Source organism: Erinaceus europaeus, chromosome 10 (genome assembly GCF_950295315.1).
Source record: "Erinaceus europaeus chromosome 10, mEriEur2.1, whole genome shotgun sequence".
Classification (NCBI taxonomy): Eukaryota; Metazoa; Chordata; class Mammalia; order Eulipotyphla; family Erinaceidae; genus Erinaceus; species Erinaceus europaeus.
The window spans coordinates 19,287,421-19,302,313 of record NC_080171.1 but is presented as its reverse complement, the minus strand read 5'-3'; the positions used below and the strand labels follow the sequence as shown (position 1 = coordinate 19,302,313).

General features: G+C 49.7%; 1 protein-coding gene and 1 non-coding gene across 5 annotated transcripts in view; both read right to left on the bottom strand.

Annotated features, from left to right (window-relative positions):
* Positions 1–14,893, bottom strand: part of UBAP2 (ubiquitin associated protein 2) — an 88,281-nt gene that overhangs the window by 1,404 nt on the left and 71,984 nt on the right. For 3 of the 4 annotated variants that reach the window (XM_060199282.1, XM_060199281.1, XM_060199283.1), the window contains 10 exons: positions 14,779–14,818; positions 11,655–11,838; positions 10,088–10,157; positions 4,922–5,117; positions 4,222–4,313; positions 3,951–3,998; positions 948–1,026; positions 563–768; positions 281–380; positions 91–198 (listed from right to left, as the gene is read on the bottom strand). In XM_060199282.1, coding sequence (XP_060055265.1) covers positions 91–198; positions 281–380; positions 563–768; positions 948–1,026; positions 3,951–3,998; positions 4,222–4,313; positions 4,922–5,117; positions 10,088–10,157; positions 11,655–11,838; positions 14,779–14,818 — 1,123 coding nt within the window. The remainder of the gene's footprint in view (positions 1–90; positions 199–280; positions 381–562; positions 769–947; positions 1,027–3,950; positions 3,999–4,221; positions 4,314–4,921; positions 5,118–10,087; positions 10,158–11,654; positions 11,839–14,778; positions 14,819–14,893) is intronic. The other variant, XM_060199284.1, reaches the window with a different exon arrangement.
* LOC132541147 (small nucleolar RNA SNORD121A) lies at positions 13,601–13,684 on the bottom strand. The gene has a single exon (XR_009552316.1). It is a non-coding gene; the product is annotated as a small nucleolar RNA SNORD121A (small nucleolar RNA).

Here is a 14,893-nt window from a genome sequence, read left to right as displayed (position 1 = left end):
GGCCCTCAGGGACAGCCTCGCCTGAGCCAAAAGTAAGGGTAGAAACAACTACTCTGGGCCTCGATCCTGGAAAGGAGGGGTAGACACTACCTTTGCCAGGCCCAGAACCTGCAGACTTGTTTTGTGCCTGCGATGATCCACCATAGCCACCCTTGCTGTAGTCTCCCGCTGCTGTCCCCTGGGTCAGGTCATCATAACCTAGCATGGCGGGTACAAGAGGCACGTGTGAGCTGGCATGCCTGTCCTGCCCTCGTCTCTCCAAGCTGGGAGCACCTCTCACCTGTGCTATAACTGTGCTGGCCGTAAGCACTGGCTTGCTGGAAAGGCGGGGTGGGGGTGCTGATGTTCACACCGTGCTGCTTGGTCGAAGCGGGAGGGACCTGGTGGGACAAGCGGTCAAGGCGTGAGGAAGGGCAGCGGCGGGAAAGATGCCCCGTGGCTGAAGCTCAGCAAGTGGGTAGCACGACCATTCGCTGTGCAACGTGCTGGAAGTCAGAGCAAGAACCTTAGCCTTCTCCCCACCACACCTGCAGCTGAGAGGAGGAGCCCCACGATTACTCACAAACATGGTGGGCCCATACTGGAAGGCACTGGGCACGCCCGTGTAGTAGGGGAGGCCGGTGTAGCTGTAGCCGGGTGGCAGCGCGGGATTCAGAAAAGGCTGCTGGGCTGTGTGGTGGGCCTGGGACTGACTCTGCTGCGGCTGAGCCAGTGTGGTGGGTGGTGCAGGAGACGCAGAGTCACCTCGACCAAACTTAGTGACATCACCTAGGAGGAGAAGATTGCTTTACTGACCAGGGAGTGAATGAGCCAGACCGGCTCCTGCAAACTACAAGAGGTCTGGCCCTGCGCTCACCAACAGGAAGCCAGGAACTTCCCTCAGCCCTTGCAGGACTAGAGATAGGTCAACCCCATTCCTAGTGCTCCCTCCCCATCGACACACCAACCTGAATATGGGTTATTGGCGAGGCTCCCGTCTCGGCTGGCAAGAGCTGTGGGTGTGGCAAAGGGAATTCCATAGTAATCCTAAGAGAGACGAGGGGGCTCAATCAGCAGAATGGCCTCGCCCCACTCCCAGGAGAGCAGACCCAGCAGACAGCACAAGCGCTCCAGGTGATGCCACGCTTCCAGGACAGGCTAGACTGTGGGGACATCATATGCACACCTCCAGAGGCCAGTTTCACAGAGAATTCCAAGTAAATGGTGTCCACTGGAGCTATGCAATGTGGCATCCACATAACATGCAGAAGGTTCAGCCCCTCAGCTTCCACCAGGCAGAGCCACATCCATGTCACCTCAGCCCACAGCTGAATGCAGGTGGAGGCGGCTGGCCAGCCCAACACTGCTGGCCTACCCAGTGCGGAGAGTTCTAAAGAGCAACTAGAAAAGTCGGCAGGACACGAGGCCTAATGGGCCAGGGGAACAGAGGCAGTAGGTGTAGCCTGACCTCCCTGCACCCGCTCTGTAGTGACTGACACTGCACACAGTGCGGCGGACCTTTGAGAAGTCTCATTCACCACGCAGGGGCTGTGCTAGATGTACTAAAGCCAAGCCTCGGAGCCAATGCAAAGCCCTCCAAGTCACCCTGTGGGCGGCAGTGCCCAGCTACAGCGAAATGGGAATCATCCTGGCCGGGAATGGCGCTCACTCTCTCCCCTTTGGTGCCCCCTAAGGTAACTTCCAGGAAACCCAAAGTATCCTCAGCAGAGTCCTTGGAGATAGGACGCGCGAGGAAGTAGATACACAGCTGGCGAGGAGTGCAGAAAAGCCCAGAAGGGGGAGCCATTTCCCAGAAAATGAAAAGGAGGGAGCTGGCACAAAATGACCAGAACACAGGGAAGCAGACTGCCAAAAGGCAGGCCAGGCCGCTCAGTCACATGGCGGGCCAACTGTGGGGACTCTCAGTAAAAAGGTCCTGAATTTGATTTGTGGTATCACATATGCCAAAGTAATGCTCTGGGTCTCTCTCCTAGCTCATGTGGAAAAAAAAAAGTAGGTTCAGAAATAATTTTTTTTAAAGAAATTTTGAAAAATTATCTTAATTTACTGGATAGACGGAGTTGGGTGGTAGCGCAGCAGGTTAAGCGCACATGGCGCAAAGCACAAGAACCAGCATAAGGATCCGGTTTGAACCCCCGGCCCCCTACCTACAGGGGAGTTGCTTCACAAGCAGTGACAGGTCTGCAGGTGTCTTTCTCTCCCCCTCTCTCCATTTCTCTCTGTCCTATCCAACAACAACGACATCAACAACAACAAAACAACAAGGGCAACAAAAGGGAATAAATATTTTTTAAAAACTTATTGGATAGAGACAGGTAGAAATCAAGAGAGAAGGGGGTGGTAGAAAGGGAAAGAAAGAGAGACACCTGCAGCTAAGGACCAGGGACTTGAACCCTGCTCCCTGCACACTGTAATGTGCGCTCAACCAGGTGCGACACCACTTGGCCCCAGAAGTCATTTCTTTTAAGGCATGAAATGACAAAAATAGCTCTGCTTCCCAGAGCTGAGATTGATCCCAGTGAGGCACTTCTAGGGGTCTGACCAGGACCCACAGAGAGCCAGGCTCTGGGCCCCTGACATTCCAATTCTGATGCACTGGGGTTTCAGGATACGGCTTGTGAGGTTTTCTCGAGTGTCAAGGTGGTAAACTATCTGCTGACCAGCCTAGAAATCTGCCAGCATGGTTCCAATTTCCTTTCTGGGCCTTTGTGCAGAAGCTGGGGAGTCTGGCCAGCCCTTGTGCTGCCGGTCTGCACACTCCCCCGTCACCAGCCTCTGTCTCCTTGGGAAACACTTCAGCAAACAGAGAACCTGAGAGAGAAGAGCTGTGGCACCAGGCCCTGGAGGACGAGGAAGAGGCGCCTGCCACAGCCTGAACACTATATGGCCATGCAAAGGAGGGGCACAGGAGACCCCACACCCAGGACAGGGACCCACAATGTCCAGTTTTGTCCCTCTCTGCAACCCCGGACAACGCGGGTTGCTGAAAAATCACTGGGAGCCTAGGAAACCCCAGAACAAGCAGCAGTGATGCGGGAGCCCACAGTGTCAGGGCAGGGCAGGCGCTTCCTTCCACAAGCCGCTGCACTGTCATCCTGTTCACGTGGCCACCACAGTAGGCGCAGAGGTTAAAATAAAGAGGCAGTCGAAGAGTCAGGTGGTAGCTCAGTGGGTTAAGCACAGGTGGCTTAAGTGTGGGTTGGAGCCCCCGGCTCCCCACCCGAAGCAGGGGAGTCGCTTCACAAGTGGTGAAGCAGGTCTGCAGGCGTCTCTTTCTCTTCCCCGCTCTGTCCTATCCAACAATGACATCAATAACAGTAATAACTACAACAATAAGACAACAAGGACAACAAAAGGGAATAAATAACTATTTAAAAAAAGAAATAGAGGCAGCTTGGCCTCGGAACTCAGCTGTAAGCAGGAAGACCCACCCTCAGTGACGGCAAGCCAGAGCCAGAGGGTCTTTTAACAAATCGGCTCCAGCAGTTCACTCCGGTTTGACAGAAGCAGCGCTGTCACCAGCGGCACTACCGATGGCCAAGGCAGAGGCGAGCACACTGAGCGGCACATTAAAAATCCAAGCAGACAAGCCTCTCCCTGTCTTGTCAAGTAGCTGACATCTAAGCGGGGAAATAGCTCACTTGGATAGTAGACTGCCTTTGCCATGCGCACAACCCAGGCTGGAGCCTCGCCCCACTGCACTGAAGGGAGCTTCCGGGCTCTGTGCAGCTCTGTGCAGGCTTGCTCTCTGCCCTGTCACCCAACCCCACCTGTCTCTTATCTAAAATAACGTCAGAGGAAAGAGAAGGTGCCATATTTGGTAGAGAGGACTGTCTATTTCAGTACCCAGGTCCCAGTGTCCTGAGGTCCAGACAAGGTGGCAGGCAAGGCCGGTGACTGACTGACGGACATCTGAGAGAGCTGCCTCCCCACCACCACAGCCCACTTACCATCGGCAGTCTTGACTGTAGCATCTGGAGCTCGTCATAGCCATAGATCTGCATGAGGACCAACAGGGCATTAGGGACCCTATAGCTGGAAGCCTGGCTTATATGGGGACCCAGAACAAGATGGAGGGAAAGACACACTCAAAATGGGACCTGGGTGAGCTGCTAGGGGAAGCCCCTGCCCTGGCTGTCTAGACAGGGGAGAAATACCCGGGATCAGCAGCGGAGACAGAGGCTCCTCAGATCCTTCTCACCAGATCTGGTCAGGACTCACCGGATAGGCAGGAAGCAGTCCTCCAGGGCCCACGAGGTACTGGTTATGCAGCAGAGGAGGCACTCCCTGAGGCAGATTGGGGGGTGCTTTGCCTGTAACGGGAGAATAAAATGCAGTGAAGTGTCCACCACAGAGAATCAGATGCTGAAGGAGCAGAGGGACCTCGAGCTCCCCACAGGCCACAGTTGGCACCAGAGGCAGCAGCCTGGGCTAGGAGGTGGCTGAGGGAGAGAGGGAGGAAGGACCAGCTGCTACATTCAGGGGCCTTTCACATGAGAAAAATGCTACCCCACAAATCCCAAAGGTCACCCTGCAGTGAGCAAACTGGAGCACTCTTGCCTCCTCAGAATAGAAGCAAGTGGACAGTGCCAGAGAGACGAGTGGTGCCAGCGGTGGGTTTCGGCAGGCTCTGCAGAGCCCCACAAAGTGGCCAGAAGCAGCCCAGTCAGCTGTGCCCACACCCTCCATGGTATCTCAGCTGTAGGAGAAAACCAGCGGAGACTGGGGAGGCCAGACAATGGCCTAGTTCCGCCTGGGCAGGGCCCACCCAGAAGCCTCCAAGTGCCTTGAGAGGTCACTGGAACAAGCAGGACAAGCAAGCAACGGTTGAAAAAGAAGAAAGAAGCTCAACGACTATCAGTGATCTGAAGCGCCCATCCTGCGCTGCGGGCTCTGAGCGCGGTCCCAGGAGCTCACGCACCTGAGGTCACCAAGGGTGCGGCCCTGGTACTGCTGCTGGGGGCGCTCACGGTGGTCCCTGCCAGGCAGAGGCTGTTGGCTGTGTTCACGCTGCCAGGCAGGCTGAGTCCTGAGGAGGGCGCGCTCGAGGCGGGGGTCGCTGCCGTTGAGAAGGGGGCCGAGGACTGGAGGGAAGTGGTGCTCTCCGCACTGGTGTGCTGGCAAAACAAAGAGCGGGACACACGTGCATGTGGCACAGGGTGCGAGGAGGCCCGGGCGGGGCTGTCTGTGACAGGAGGGCTCTGTGCTCTCGGTAGGGCTCGCAGGACAGAAGCTGAGCATCAGGACCACGGCTCCCCACTCCTGTATTATTTATTCCTCGCTCTCTTCATTCATCTTAGACAGTGGGTGACAGAGGGAGTGAGAGGCACCACCGCACTGCTCCACAGCTCGGGGCCTGCAGGTGCTCCCACGTGGTGGCCGGGCGCTGCAGCCTGGGTCCTCACACACGGTCAAGTTTATGCTCTGTAGGATGGCTATTTATTCCCCAACCCTGAGATCACTGCCTTTTATGAAAACTCCCCTGAAGTCCTTCAATACCTGAAATAAGACACAACAAGTAGTGAACCTTCAATTAGAAGGAAAAACAGACCATATGACTGTGAGGCTAAGAATCCACCTCAAAGCCCCCCAGGAGAATAGGCCGTGGAGGTGCTGCTTCAGACATTCCAAGGGGTGTCCCTTCTGTGCATGTGTGGGGCAGGGACTTTTTAGCTCTTCTCATCTGAGAGCCATAAGTGCCAACAGACACCACTGCTATATAACTCGGTGACATCACACAGGTCACCTTATAGTTCAGTAGCGCCACATACCTAGAAGGAAACAGCCCGTCCCCGTGCCTGACCAGCAAGATCTATCTAGGAAGGAAGGAAGGAAGGAAGGAAGGAAGGAAGGAAGGAAGGAAGGGAGGGAGGGAGGGAAGGAAGGAAAGGAAGGAAAGGAAGGGAAGGAAGGAAAGGAAGGAAAGGAGGGAAGGAGGGAGAAAACCCCAGCAGAAAACAGCATGAGTTCTACGATTCCTGCCTGTCAGTTGAACTTGTGGCCAGTGACACAGCACCAGCAAGGTCTCAAAGAACCTTGGAAGAGTTACTTGATTGGGGAAAGCAAGGGAGGAAGTGGCAGTTTCTCCTGGAGAAGCTGAAAAACAGAAAGCCCCAGGAAACGGGACCACCATGTGCTAAGCTCACACATCTGAGCACCAGCTTCAGGTCCTAATAGCCAAGCTTACTCAGCAAGGTGGAGACAGCCCAGGACTTCCCAGGCCCACCGCTCCTTAGACCAGATGGACAGCAACTAGGGAAGGAGGCCCAGCAGAGCAGCAGCAGCTGGGCTACTCCAGCACCCACCCACTCCATGGCCTTCTAAACAGAACCAGGGAGTTCACTCAAGATTACTCAGTGTCAGCAAAAGCAAGCGCTGGTCTCTTACACCAAGCAGTCACTAGCCACCAACCACAGACTTGAACAAACAACTGTTTGTCTCTGTGGGTGAAACCACAGAAGAGTTGCCTTCTAAAGTAAATAAATTGTTCACGACGTGACCTGGGCAGTGGTACAGTGGGAAAAAACAGAAAAATCACTGGACTCTCAAGCAAGAGGTTCCAACTTAGTGTCACATGTGTCAGAGTGATACTGTTCTCTTTCATAAACAAGCAAATCTTTAAAAAAATATATTTATTGGATAGAGACAGTCAGAATTTGAGGGGGAAGGGGCACTAGAGGGGGAGAGACAGAGAGACACCTGCAGCCCTGCTTCAGCACTCACAAAGCTTTCCTCCTGCAGGTGGTGACTGGGGGTTCGAACCTGGGTCCTTGTGCATAGTATGGTAGATTAAGGAGCAGTCACTGCTGAACACCAGAAGTCTCAGGTTTAATCCCTGGCACCACCATAAGCCAGAGCTGAGCAGTATTCTGGTTGAAAAACCAGGGGGTAGGGTGGGGTATAGCGCTTGTGAAGTGGCTCCCCTGCAGGTGGGGAGCCGGGGGCTCGAACCAGGATCCTTACACCGGTCCTTGTGCTTTGCGCCACGTGTGCTTAACCCGCTGCACTACCGCTCGACTCCCTCAATTTGTTTTTTTTAATGATCGAGGGGGTTGGCCAGGTGGTGGTGTACCCTGCTGAGCACCCGAGAAAGGACCCGGGTTTGAGGCCCCGTTCCCCACCTGCAGAGGGGCTGCTTCACTGACCCCAGGTGTTTTCTCTTTCTCTCAACCTCTCTCTCTCCACCCCCCACGTCACGTCAATTTCTCTCTTCTGTCAAATAAAATAAGTGGGGGGAAGGAAAAAATGAGTCACCAAGATCGGTGGATTCGGCACCATGCCTCAGCAACCACCCTGGAGGCAACAAAATGAAGAAGAAAAGGTGTGAACACACCACTCCTGAGCACCTCCAGGGCTGGCTCTTATCTTGCTTCTTGTAAATAATAAACACTGTCCGGAAAGAGCTCAGGGTTTGATTCCTGGGGTTGCATGCGCCAGAACAAGGTGTCCTGGAGTTCTCCCCCCCCCCCCAGAAATAAATCAATTTAAAAAGCAAAAGAGCTACAAACTATACTGATGTCATTTCTTCTTTACACACTGGAAGAATACAGGTATGTGATGTGACACCATTCTGAGGAGATAGTAGGGAGATAAGGTGTTTCTAGTAAGAGGTAAGCAGGTTACAATCACTATGCCAAGCAATCTGGCAGCTTGTATAAGATGACCAATGCCAAGCGATTCCACAAGTGGACTCACCTTCTAAACATAAGTGCTCTTGTATCAAGACTGATAATGGGGTCAAGGAGAGATTAGCTCACCGGGTCGGACAGGGACCGTGGCACCAGAGGAAGCTCAGGTGCTGTGGTGTTCGTCCCTCTCTCCATCTGAATGGGGTCTCAGCAGGGGAGAGCAAATGAAGCAAAGACAACAATGATATGAAGTACCCAGCAGCTCCAACTGTGCGAACACACTCACACACACAAAATGGCCCTCAATTTCCATCAGAGGAACTAAAAGCAATACTGCAGAACAGTGGAAAGAACAAACAAGTCTATGGTGCACCGCCTACCAGATACGTATCTTGAGGTTAAGAAGGCTGAAGCGTACCACACATTCCCACCCCGCTGTAGGAGAAGCCCAAGGGCAGAGGCAGAAGCAATGAGACCATGTCCATGAATCTTCTATTTTGTGCTTTAAAAAAAAAAAAAGGGGGGGGGGAGTTGGGCAGTAGCACAGCGGGTTAAGCGCAGGTTGTGCAAAGTGCAAGGACCGGCATAAGGACCCCGGTTCCAGGCCCCGGCTCCCCACCTGCGGGGCGTCGAGAGGTCTGCAGGTGCCTGTCTTTCTCTCCCCCTCTGTCTTCCCCATCACTCTCCATTTCTCTGTCCTATCCAACAACAACAATAAAACAACAACCAGGGCAACAAAAGGGAATAAGTAAATTTTTTTTTTTTAATCTGGGTGGAAAAAAAAGAAGCTGGGCAAAAGAAAGAAGGTGAGAGAACGCAAATCTTTCTTTTCCTGACTGAATCTTACAATGTCCCCAAAGTGGCAATTCTATCACACTGACAAACATGTGGAACTTCCTGGACAACCAATTCTGGTTGCCGTCTTTGTACCCTAGTTCCTTGTTCAGACCCATGGAGACGCAAGAATGGCAAAGGCGTCTGCTCTGCTGCCAGGAAGGAGGAGCCTATGTGCTTTATCAGCAAAAATTGTGTGGGAAATTCAGCCAGAAACTACTATTAGCCAGATCTGGATTCTTGTCCCTCACCACATTCAGTGACAAATGACTTGATCTCTTAAAGAAAACACACCACCACGCCCAGTTCCTCACACTTTCCTGCTCATGCCCACTGGACCAAAACTTGGCTATCAACCGGGATCCATTTACCAGGGTGGATGCCTCCTGTGTCCCAGAAGACACATTTTTGTTCTTTCCAAGCATCTTTCTTACTAATTCTTGTGTTCCAATGTCCCCCAGCTTCTCAAGTATCCTCCCCCAGCCCTGCCTCTCTGCCCTTTCATGATCATCCTTCAACCCTCCACAGCTAGTCTGAACCGCACGCCATTGAAACTACTGCCCTGTCTTCCCATTTCAAGAAGATATACCCTATCTTCCACCACCAAGGGCTAGCCCCTCTGCATCTCCACTTCTTAGCTGGCAACACCCTTGTACTTCCACTCCTGTTTCTCCACACTCCAAACTTCCTTCCTTCAATATCAACCATACCAACAACTCTACGTGTGATCTGTGAAAGATGGACTGAGACAGCATGATGAAATAATAAATGAGAAATCAGTGACCAGGAAAACCTACATGAACACAAATTAACTGGAATGCATTTACAATGACAACACTGAGAACCAGGGCTGCCAGACTCAGAGACATGTATGTGGCAAAAGATGCACAGTTCTCTTTCGAATACAAGCTGAAATTAACAACTTAATTCTCTCTAGGAAGTTCACAAATGCCTCACCACTTTACAAGCTCCATAAAATAAAACTTCCCCTGCTAGGCAGAAAGATATCCAGAACTAACAGGGAAGCCAGGGCTAGGTGGTTTGTGCACCCTGTTAAACACACATTATAAGCAGTCACACATGAGAGATATCTTTCTCTCCCTCCTCCCTTTCTATTTTTGTGTCTAACAAATTATATATATACATAATCTGAAGAATAGAATAAAATAAACAGGGAACTCAGTGAATTTTTTTTAAAAAAAAGATTTAGTTTGGGGAGAGGAGATAGCCTAAGGCTACAAAATCTCCAGTTCAGTTCTCTGTACCACCGTGAGAGATGAGTGATGCTCTGGTTAGTGAGAGAGAGAGAGACAGAGACGACAGAGACAGAGACAGACATACACACCATATAATGGTGCCTTTAGTGAACTGTTAGAGAAAATTCACTACCTGACATTCTTGCCAATTATTTACTTATCAAGTCTGGAGGTAAGAAAAATATTTTCCAAAGGGGCATGAAAAATCAACAGTTTTACCACCTTCTAAATCAAGACATTTCAGCCAAGAAAGATCGAACCTTTAAAAATCACACACACAGATACACATACACACTGAGGCCCCACCTGTAAGTGCCTAAGTGATCAGCTCAGTTGACAGGGTGGTAAGGAAGCACGAAGGATACTTACTGTGTGTGATGTGCTGGAAGGGTGTGTTGCATGTGAAGAGGAGAGACTGTTCTGATGGCCGGAGAGTGAACTAGAAGAGAAAACAGAACACCACATGTGCATTCCAAGTCACAGGAGTGAAGCCCACCACGCTCAGCAGGCGGCTGGACGCCTTCCTGCTAAAGGGAAGCCCCAGCTTCACACCCACACATCATTCCTTACTGCGTGGTGTCCTGATGCTGAGAAATGACCGAGTAGGGGGACTTTCCCTTTTTTTTTTCCATCTTTTTTTTACCTCCAGGATTATCACTGTGAGTTGGTGCCAGCAAGACTCCCTAGAGGCTGCTCTCCCCCCTTTTGTTATCCTTGTTTATCGATTTTCTTCTTCTTATTGTGGATGTTGCTGTCGTTGTTGGATAGGACAGAGAGAAGTGGAGAGAAGAGGGGAAGACAGAGAGGGGGAGAGAAAGATAGACACCCGTAGACCTGCCTCACCGCTTATGAGAAGACTCCTCTGCAGGTGGGGAGTTGGGGGCTCAAAGCAGAATCCTTACGCTGCTGTTTGCGCTTGGCACCACGTGCGCTTAACCCTTTGCGCTACCGCCCAGCCCCAGAGGGGGTTCTTTCTATGAGCATCTGGTACATCCTGGCCTGAGAAACCTGCAGAGTCAATTTCAGGCAACTATAATCAGTTATTTGTTAGGTTGTAAAAAAGTAAAAATAGGGGACCAGGTAGTGGCACACCTGGTTGAGTGCATGTTACAATGCTCCAAGACCCAGGTTCAAGCCCCTGGTTCCCATCTGCAGGAGATAAAGCTTTACAAGTGGTGAAGCTGCACTGTAGGTGTCTCTCTCCCTATCTCCCCCTCCCTCTTAATATCTAGCTTTCTCTATCCAATTAATAAGTAAAAATACTTTTAAAAAAGTAAAAAAATAGGATTGCACTAAGAATGATGCTAGTTTTAGAGGGCCAGCTAAACAGATGGAGAGAAGAAAGACCCTGAGGTCAACCCCACATGCCAGATTTAGAGCTTGAATTCCCATCAACTCCAGAATTTAAATAAAACTTTTCTGCTAGTTAAAAAAATAAATCAATAAAAATGGCTGTGGGTTGGGGGAGGAAGAAGGGAAGCAAACTAAGAGGGTGTGATTTGAAGACATAACACCAAAAATTAAAAAAAAAACCAAAAAGTCGCATCTTCCTCCATGCTGTTCTAATAACTCGATCTCTGAATCCATGGCGAGTACAAATCAGACGCCTGCTCAGAAAGTCCCCATTACTCTCACCCAGCACCACAGTGATATGGGCCCAAGAGACACAGGCTGGAGAAAGGCTAGACCCAAGGCACTCCCTGGAGGAACTACAGCAGGGACAGCATGGCTCTGTCCCATCTGCAGGAGACCCATCGGTCTAGGATAGCAGACACACCACCCAGTGAAGACCGATTCAGCCAAAAGTCACTGTGATGCCACAGAGGAAAGACATCCTGCTAAGGCAACAAGAAAGTTTTGCCCTGGTCTTTTATAATGGGCCTAAAATACTCAGCCAGATGGGCCTCTCATCCTGGACCCTTGCTTTCCCCCATACCTGTTAAGTTGAGAGAGGGGGCCGCTGGACAAGTCAGCAGTCTGCGACAAGGAGGGCAAAGTGGCAGTGTGCTGGGATGCAGAGGGCAGAAGCGTAGTGCAGGAGGTGGTGCTGGGCAGGGAGCCTGCAGACGGCAGGGTGGAGGGAGGATCTGTTGTCTTTGGAGATGAGACGGATGAAGTAGCTATTAAAAAAATTTTAAAAAAGCTGTTTTAACTCCAGAAGCAATTCAAAAGTATCTTAAACATGCTCAGTACCGGGAGTCGGGCTGTAGCGCAGCGGGTTAAGCGCAGGTGGCGCAAAGCACAAGGACCGGCATAAGGATCCCGGTTCGAACCCCGGCTCCCCACCTGCAGGGGAGTCGCTTCACAGGCGGTGAAGCAGGTCTGCAGGCGTCTATCTTTCTCTCCTCCTCTGTGTCTTCCCCTCCTCTCTCCATTTCTCTCTGTCCTATCCAACAACAATGACAACAACAACAATAACTACAACAATAAAACAACAAGGGCAACAAAAGGGAATAAATAAATATTAAAAAAAAAAAAAAACATGCTCAGTACCCTGAGACATCTCAAGCTCAGTTGTGACACGTAGTAAGTCTGACTCAAGGGAACTGTCCCTGTAAAGCACCAGAAAGATACAGCTTAAAGGTCCACAATGACTAGAAACCCAAGTTTTAGGTAAAGAATAAAGGAACCTTTTCCTGAATCACATCCAGAATGGTCAGGATACTCTAAGATAGGTACCTAGGATTAAAATGGGAGGCAACTTTTCCTCAAAAGACAACGGGGACACTGAAAATCTTGTGGCTGGGACACACATGGTTAACAAGGACCCAGGCTGAAAGCCCTGTTCACCTGCAAGGGGAAGCAGTGTTGCAGGTCTCTCTCCCTCTCTCTCTCTCTCTCTCCTCAATTAAAAAAAAAAGAAGAACTGGTTCAAACCCCTGGCTCCACACCTGCAAGGAGGTCACTTCACAAGCAGTAAAGCAGGTTTGCAGGTGTCTTTCTTTCCCCCTCCTCTCTCGATTTCTCTCTGTCCTGTCCAACAACAACAGCAATAGCAATAATAAGGGCAACCAAACAATGAGGGAAAATGGCCTCTAGGAACAGAGGATTCGTAGCACAGGCACTAAGTTCTAGTGATAACCCTGAAGGCAAAGAGAAAGAGAGAGAGAGACAGACAGACAGACAGACAGAGGGAGGGAAGAAGGAAGGAAAGGAGGGAGAGGGGGTGGACAGGGAGAGGAGAGAGAAAAGAATAAAATAAAATAAAATCTTATTGACAAATCCAACCAAAGATTAGGTCTTTGCTTTTGCTTTTAATAAAGCAAAATCAAATGTGGTGACCTTGATAAAATTCACACTAGGGGCCAAGCAGTGGTGCCCCTAATTAAATGCACACATATCCATGTGCAAAGACCTGGGTTTCAAGTCCCCCATTCCCCATCAACATGTGGAATGCTTCAGAGACAAAGTTTACGGGCAAGCTTAAGGAAAGTAGGGGCTGAGAGTCCAAATACTACCATACTTGCATACTTGTCAAAAATGAAGAATATACATGGGGGGGGGGGGGGGGGAAGAGGACAATGGTTATGCAAATAAACTCTCATGCCTGAGGCTCTAAATTCCCTGGTTCAATCCCCTGCACCACCATAAGCCACTGCTGAGTAGTGCTCTGGTTAAAAAAAAATAAATACACACTTGGTGTCCAAAACTTCCCTTCAAATACACAGTGAGCATTTCCTTAGAATGAATACAGTAACCTAAGTGCTGGGTGTGGTGTAATCTTAAAGTCTTGTAATCACAAATAAAAAATGAGGGAGTGTTAAGCATTAAAAGAGAAATAAAGAAAGAAAGGAAGGAGGAAGAAAGAAAGAAAGAAAGAAAGAAAAAAAGAAAGAGTAACTTTAGTGAATTCCAGAAGAACATGAATGGAATCAATCTTAGCTGGAGAAAAGACTCAGTTTTTGTGTTTTCCACACATACAACTCAGATATGTGCTTGGACATAAAGCATCATTGTCTTTTCCAGTTAGGAAGGAGAAGCGACCTTTAGCTACCACCCTCCCCACCTCCAATCTCTGAAAAAGTCATCCTGGGGAGGTGACTCCCTGGTGACAGCAACAAAACGCCTATCATAGGGCCAGTTGGTGGATCACCTGTTGTGCTGCCATGCACAGAGACCTGGGTTTCAATCCCTTCTTCGAACCCGCAATGGGGTAGCTTCATGTTTGGTGAAGCAAGTCTGCAGCTGTCATAGTTTGTCTCTCCCCCTCTATCTCCTCCTCTCAATTTCTATCTGACCTATGTAATTTAAAAAAAAAAAGGAAGGAAGGGAGAAAGGAAGGAAGGAAGGAAGGAAGGAAGGAAGGAAGGAAGGAAGGAAGGAAGGAAGAAAGAAAGAGAAAAGAAGAATGGGGAAAAGGCCACCTGGAGCAGTGGATTCACAGTGCTGGTGCCAAGCCCCAGCAATAACCCTGATGGAGGGAGAAAAAAAAAAAAATCACATCCTACTCCAAAGAAATACAATATGAAAGGAATCCTCTGGTTTCCATACCCAATAGTGGATACCCATTTGCTTCAATAAATGAAAAACAAAAATCACAGCTGAGCTCGTCAAAAACAAAGGGAAGAAATAACCTGCCCTATCTAGTGACCTTTGAGCACTGCACTAAGAGTGGCAGGGGATGACTCCTGTTCTCCTAGGGGTTTACTGAAAACAGCATTTTCTCTTTTCCTAGCAATAGTCCATCTGATCCTAAAGGCAACAGTCATGTCTTCCTGAACTACAGAGCTAATTCTCGTTTCTAAAGTTCCGTCACATCACTGGAGTGACAGCGATTGGACCATACAGAAGTCTGTGCCTCTGGGCAAGGGATCTTCTAAATATGTCCTATCAGATCCTCCTCATAATATTCCCAACGATATCATCAACTACAATACTTGGTCACATACAAATCTATGAGAACATCTAAACTCTGCCAAAGAAAGTTACACCAACAATAAATCAGGAAAAAATCCAAGTGTCTGTTTTTATAGAATCAGTAATTGACTTCTTTCCCCATCATGTTAACCATGATTTTTTCCCCCTTTTATTGCTGCCCATTATGATAAGGATATACTTACTGTCTAGTGTCTGCTGACTTCGACTACCACCATGTCCATTCTAGAAGGAAGAAAGCAAGTAAACCCTCAAAAATCAAATTATAACGTCATAAATGACTCATGGGATTTTGCTACA